The 7,344-nt window shown below is 35.1% G+C and overlaps 1 protein-coding gene across 1 annotated transcript in view; it reads right to left on the bottom strand.

Moving 5' to 3' along the window:
- The window catches only part of Nckap1 (NCK associated protein 1), a 103,270-nt gene that overhangs the window by 35,216 nt on the left and 60,710 nt on the right, over window positions 1–7,344 (bottom strand). The window contains exons 16-17 of the mRNA XM_004628636.3: window positions 4,375–4,520; window positions 1,957–2,089 (exon numbers count right to left, since the gene is read on the bottom strand). Coding sequence (XP_004628693.2) covers window positions 1,957–2,089; window positions 4,375–4,520 — 279 coding nt within the window. The remainder of the gene's footprint in view (window positions 1–1,956; window positions 2,090–4,374; window positions 4,521–7,344) is intronic.

Here is a 7,344-nt window from a genome sequence, read left to right as displayed (position 1 = left end):
AAAGAGGTATGCAAGTGCTCTCCTGTCAACTATAATCTAAGCAACCCTGATGTATACTGTGGAAAGATTCAGATTAAATGAGACTACCTTCATTTTACAAGTTATTATTTGTTGTGAAAACATGATAAAACTTTATCTCTTCTACATGTTTTTAAAGGGTCAGCCAGATAGCTCAGCAGATTAAAGCACCTGCTTAGGCAGAGCACAGGGGTGGGGGTTCAATTCCTAGTGTGCTGTGCTGGCCCTGCCCCCAGGGCATGCTGAGATGGTGGTTGAGTCTGGGTGTGGTAGTGTCTGCCTGTAATACCAGCGCTTGGGAGGCTGAAAACAGGAGTATCACTATGAGTCTGATTTGTGTAGTGAGAACCTGTAGACCCTGCACTAAATACAAGAAGAAAAAAAAAAAGGTGGATTAAATGTTTTTAAACATATTCCTTCCCCAATAATCCAGAATGCAAAAACAAGTGCAAAGTGCCAAATTTCTGTACTGCTGAAATGAATGTAAAAATAAAATATAAAAATACCTGACACACAAAGTAGCTGTTCCTAGATCCACCATGATGCTTTATATTTTATCTCAAATGACCTTTATAACTTTAACAGGAAGCAAAGCCAAAGATACCTGCAGCCAAATACAACTAAACACTAATCTACTTTCTAGAAGACAAGACAAACAACAAAACCTGTCTTCTTAACATAATGCAAATCACTTATTACTTGTACTCTGCCTTTGGATGAAGTGAACAGATTATAGGAGCATAAGAGCAAAAGTACAGACCACTTAGGAGACTAGAAGGACAATTAAGTAAAAGATTAAATCTATTTTAAGGTTCCGCGGGACCTTCATATACACAGACTACATTTACAAAATCAACCAACCACAGATTAAAAATATGCATGTGTATTGAACATGTACAAATTTTTTCTTTATCATTATTTCTCAAACAAAACAGAATAACAACTTTATAGCACTTACACAGTTGGGCATTTTAAATAACCAAGTTGCTTTAAAGTATATGAGAGGATGTGCATAGGTTATATGTAAATATTGCATCATTTTTAAGACATATATCTGTAATTTTGGTCTCTGGGGGGGTGTCCTTGAATCAATCCTATGGAAACTAAGGAATTAACTATATACAAAGAGGTATGCAAGTGCTCTCCTGTCAACTATAACCTAAGCAACCCTGATGTACACTGTGGAAAGATTCAGATTAAATGAGACTACCATTATTTTACAAGTTGTTTTTTGTTGTGAAAACGTGATAAACCTACTCTTTTAGCAATTCAAAATATAAATTACCATTAACTATATCACTTTTCAGTGTAGTAGGTCACAAAAACATTCCAATCAAACAGAAACTTTGTATCCTTTGATAATATTTTTGATGAATACTTGGAATAAGACTACTGATCAGTTTAAAGTCAGTAATTATGTGTATGTATATATTTGCATGTCTAGCTCATCAGCAAATCTAGATTTTGCTTAATATAGTTAATATATTAACAATGGAATCTTTAAACTTATTTTGCTCAGTAAGCCACCTTTTACCTTTCAAGCCCTTTTACAGTTTAAGATGATAATTACATAATGACTATATATCTTTATCATTAGTATGGGACCGAACATTTATTCTTAAAAAAAGTTAAGTGATTTTATATATACCCTGATATACATATATATTTTTTCTTATACATTTATCACATACCTATTCAAGCATTTTTCTGATTCTCAATGGAAACATTTTTATTATTTACTTATTTACTTACTTATTTAGCGGAACCGGGGATTGAACTCAAGCCCTTATTCTACTGAGCTATTCCCTTGGCTGCTGGAAACACTTTAGGTATGAATCAAATTTTGGAAATTAGGATTTTGTAAACATCTGGTTGGCTAATAAGTTTGATCTAGCTATTTTACATATCATACAAGTCACAGTACTACACTGTAATTACCTCTTCTGGACATAGTTCATGCGTACAACTCATAAAATGAGTGCAAAGTAGTGGAAAAGCGATTGAGTATCTTGACTGAGAAGGTAACTCCAAACACTGCTGAAACATCTTCTCAAAAGCACGACTATAAAAACTATATTAGGAAACAAAAGAATCAGAATTTTTTATGCTTGTAATGTATACTATGAATAAAATTTGACATAGTCCTATAGCTAATTCATTTCAAGTAAGTGAAAATTACCAAATGGTTTCATTTATTCTCATAAGCATTATTTTCCCGTAAAAGTATATTTTACATAACAACAAATTATTTCAAAATGATACAAATATTATATATGACATTAACAAATACTTAAAATCCTGAACAGAAGAAAAACCATGGCTATGGAATATGTATGAAAACATGATATTCAAATCCTACATTGTATTTCAAAGCTGCTAGTATCAATTGCAAGAAATGTCATTTTAAGCATAATTTAGAAAGGCACTGCAATCATATGCTATCAATTATGAATTACATTAAAATTTAAGGTATGTTAAAATCTAAATGTAGGGCTAGGGAGATAGCTCAGTAAATAAGCACCTGACTGGTAAGCACAGTGTCCCAAGTTCAATCCCCAGTACCACCAAAAAACAAAATAAAACAAACAAAACAAAACAAAACAAAACAAAACAAAAACCAACTAAATGTAAAAAATGTTAGATTGGGTGTGGTGGCACACGCCTATAATCCCAGCACTTGGGAGGTTGAAAGCAAGAGAATCACTATGAGTGTGATCTATGTAATGAGGCCCTGTAAACTCTGTACTAAATACAAAAAAAAAAGGTTGACAAAATACAGCATGTGTCAGAGTAGTAAGGAAAACAAAAATAGTAAGCATGTCTATTTTGGATGTGACATACAAACCAGAATATATGAGAGAATATGGATAAAAAAATCTAAATGAAAACTGCATATTTTAAATATTATTCAAGGTGCTTCTAATTCTAAGAAAGGGGAGAGGAATTACTAAATGTTCATCATTTTTGCAATAGGAATGTTGCTACAACTAAAACACTCCTGACTATAAAATGTTCCATTTTCTTTCAAGAGTATGCTAGGGGTCAGATAGTAATACAAGGCTCCAAATAATCTTAAAATTCTTCCAAATTTTGGATATACCTAAGTCTCAGCATAAGTACTATATGTTTCATGAGTACTTTATATCAAGTAGGCTGTTCTGTCTGGCATTTTAGATTTCTGCAGCACTACTAACAATTCTTTTTAAAGCATTTTAAAATCACTGTCTAAATCACTGTGGAATGAATTATTAAAAAAAAAAAAATAGGGGGCCGGCGAGATGGCTCAGTGGAATAAGCGCTTCCCTGGCAAGCGCAATGGCCTGAGTTCAATCCCCGGTTCCGCAAAAAAAAAAAAAAAGGTAAATGGAAGACAAAGAAAAAGACTTTATTCAGTACCTAGGAACTACTACTAATTACCTTAACATTTTAGAAAGGAGACAGATTATTCCAGTTTACTTTCCTAAAAAGAAAAAAAAGGCCAAAAAGCCACAAATTCAGCTAAGAAGCCAACATACGTGAACTTGAATCCTGCCCCACCGTTTATCAGACTAATTCCAATGAAGTTAAGTAATTCAAACATTTGGAAGTATGTAATATGCGAGACACTAAGGAAACAAAAACAACTTTTCAGAGATATTTTCTGGTTAAAAGGAAAGGCAGTAAACAGCACTGAGAATAACAAAGAAAGTATGACTGAAATGAAGACAAAATGCAGGAAGTGACAAGCATATCATCATGCTAGTATTTAATTTACCATGAGTCATTAAATATTTAATTTTCAACATTTACTCTGATTTTGATCCATACTGTTTTCCTCTTAGTCTAATCATGAAAAGGAGAATCCTTAAAGTAATCTATACTCATCCTCAAAAGAAATCTAAGAATCAACAAGAGTTACTTTTTTGTTTGTTTTTTAGACAAGGTCTTACTTTGTAATTCTAGATGGCCTTGAACTTACTATGTACCTCAGGCTTGCCTCATACTTGCAGCAATCCTACTGCTTTAGGCCCCTGAGTGCTAAGATTACAGGAGTGCGCCACCAAGCCCAGTTGGGAAGAATTACAGAGAACTAAAAATAAAATACCAACTTCATAAATTTTTTGTTGGCAAGTTTTTGTAAGAACCTACTATCTCCTTTATCTTTAAGAGTACATTACTGAGTTATCTTAACAACTATGCTAGGAATCAGGAAATGTTATCCCTATAATCTCTGCACTGTGAGTTTGAGGCTAGTTTGGAATACACAGAGAGAGAGGAGAAATGAGAGTGGGAAGAGAGGGAAGGAGGAAGAATGAAAATAAAGATCCTCAAATACTAAAAATTTCAAATCTGAATTTAAGGAAAATTTCAACATACCAAAATATGGAGAGATCTGATGTTTCCACCAACATTTCCACCAATGAATCTACCATTTTTGTATGAAAAATTATTGTATTCATCATCTTTCCGAGTTCCCGGTGATCCGCAAGACCAAGTGAAGCCTTAGAGACACTAGTATATGCCTACAAAAGTATAACAAAACCAAATTAGTTTACAGAGAATGATTTCAGAGTTGTCATTCTATAGAGAAAAAGATTACTACTAAAAAATATCAAAACTATTTTGATGTATCAGTAACATTTTTAATTGTGATGATCCTAACTTGAAATTTTTATCAAGAATTTCTTTAAATAAATTTGAATACTAATGTTCATAAAACAAAATCTAATATACAGGTCTTTCATCTTTAATTCCAAAGAAGCTGAAATTATAGTATCAAAAGTGTAAGCAAACTGTCAGGCTAACCACATCAAAAGAAATTTTCAAAGTTGTTTTAAAAAGAAAACATAATACCAGATAAAAGTACAGTGAGGTTTTACAGTATAAGGAATCACTAAAAATCAAGCACTGTAACTCAAGATATTTGATAAATTCTATAAAAGCAATAAAATAGTACACCATAGGGGGAAAAAGGTAAAACATTAGTGTAACAGTTTGTGTCTAGATGTCCTCCCAAAGCCTCCTACATTCATAGGGCGGCTTCTAGAGTTTGTGACTAATTCATAATCTAATGCTCAGATTATGGGTGCGAGTGTTACACCCATCTTGGGGTAGACAGCATGAAGGCAATATAAAGGAGGGAAAGAGGCTGGTGCTCTGCTGCTGCTCCTCCCTTTTTGCTCTTGCTATTTTGCTATTTTCTGCCACCATGAACTGCTGCCCTCTGCCATGTGCCACACTGCCTTGAAGCCAGTCAGGTGTGGGCTGAAACCTCCACAAACTGTGAATTAAATAAACCTTTCCTTCCTTAATTCTGAGCATCAGGTATTTTGTCCCAGCAATGAGAGAAAAGTAACCAAGACAATTAGGCCAGGCAAAAAGGTACTAGAACTGGGGATATAGCTCAGTTATGGGCACCTGCCTGGCAAGCTCAAAGTCCCAAGTTCGATCCACAGTACTGAAAACAAAGGTACTAGAACTTAACAGTTTGTAGAGAAATATATTCTTTGAATCGTATACCAAAACACAGAATAGAATCATGTTCAGGGATAGTGAACAAATATTTCACGTCAGAGAATGTGAATTCAAGGGATCCCTACAAAGTAACAACTACTTACTATAGCCAGAATTTGAATGCAAACAAGAAATGGTAAAAAATGGGATTCAACTAGTTGATACAGAACCTTATGTATCTTGTTAAAGAATTTAAACTTTTTGGTGCACTGAGGGCTCTGTGATAGCTAGGCTTTGTTTAGTGAGATGGCACTGTGTGTGGGCAGGATTGAGAGGTATAGCCAAGAGGGGAAAAAGAGGCAAGAATGTGTTAGAAGGCTATGCTGGCAATAAATCTAATGAGATTATGATGATCTGACCTAGAGCTGTAATAGGTTAATGCAATTTAGTCTAGAAAACGACTAATATGATGTTGCCCAGAGTTCTGGCTAATGAGATAATGTGTGTGTGTGTGTGTATAAAGGATATATCCATATATATATGGATACTCAAAAATACAAGGCCTGAAACACTCCCTGGGCCATTTGTTGAGGCTGTATTTACAGCTATCAAACTTGGGTGATGAGGCACTGTTTTACTTGAAACAAGGAGCAAACGTATTTGATGACAGAACAAAGTCCTAAAATCAGTGTTCCTTAGCTACAACATAACTCCACTGCCCCAAAGCACTCATCCCTGCCGGCCTTAAAGACAAGGAAACACGCTGTAGCTAGGCTGAAGCTCAAGCTGCTTCCTATACTGTGAACAATTACGTTCTCGTTTCTGACCCAAGAGCACCATGCCTTCTGCCAATAGCCTTCCAACAGTAAGAAACCAAATTATTGCCTTATAAGACAAAAAGTCAAATCTTAAACTTTTTGGTGCACTGAGGGTTCTGTGTGATAGCCAGGCTTTGTTTAGCTAGATGGCACTGTGTGTGGGCAGGATTGAGAGGTACAGCTAAGAGGGGGAAAAGAGGCTGTATTTAAAGCTATCAAACTTGGGTGATGAGGCACTGTTTTACTTGAAACTAAGAACAAAGAAGCTGAAATTATAGTACCAAAGTGTAAGCAAACTGTCAAGTTAACCACATCAAAAGCAATTTTCTAGCCCACCAATGGCACGCCCAGGAGTCAATGAAGCGCAAAAATCCAAAAGCCACCCACCTAACTTCTCTGAAGTTAGTTAACAACAAAACAGTTGAATGTGGCTCTAGGAGAAAAAAAATCAAAGCAAAAATAATTCCTCAGATAACTGCAGAGAGTGTGCACAATGAAAGCCATGCTTAGTGACTTTAGAGCAGATACAGACAAAAAAAAAAAAATAGACGAGCTTAAGAAAATTATAGAAACCATGAATGCTCAGCACAGGGAAGAAATGAAATTCATAAAGCAGATTCAAGCAGATACCCAGAAGAATAAAAATTCCATGGGAAGTATCAACAGTAGATTAAGCCAATGTGAGGACAGGATCTCAGACATACAAGGCAGACTTACTCTTAATGATCATGAAAAATCAATACAGCAGCTGCTATATGAGGCAAAGAAGAATAACTTAAGATTAATTGGAGTCAGTAGAAAAGCAGGAAATACCACAAATTAAAAAAAAAAAATTAACAGATTAAAATGCCTGCTTAGGAAGACAAAGGGACCAGGGTACAAGCCCCGGCATGCCTTGCCAGCCCTACCTCCAGGGTGTGCTGAGACTACGATTGAGACTAGGCATGGTGGAGTATGCCGATAATCCCAGCACTTGGGAAGCTGAAAACAGGAGGATCACTATAAGCCTTATCTACATAGTGAGACCCTGTACTAAAAACACATTTAAAAAAAAAAATTTAACAGACTTTTATAT

This window comes from Octodon degus, unplaced genomic scaffold (assembly GCF_000260255.1).
Source record: "Octodon degus isolate 3935 unplaced genomic scaffold, OctDeg1.0 scaffold00025, whole genome shotgun sequence".
Classification (NCBI taxonomy): domain Eukaryota; kingdom Metazoa; phylum Chordata; class Mammalia; order Rodentia; family Octodontidae; genus Octodon; species Octodon degus.
The sequence above is the reverse complement of the archived record's forward strand: the minus strand, read 5'-3'. Positions and strand labels throughout refer to the sequence as shown.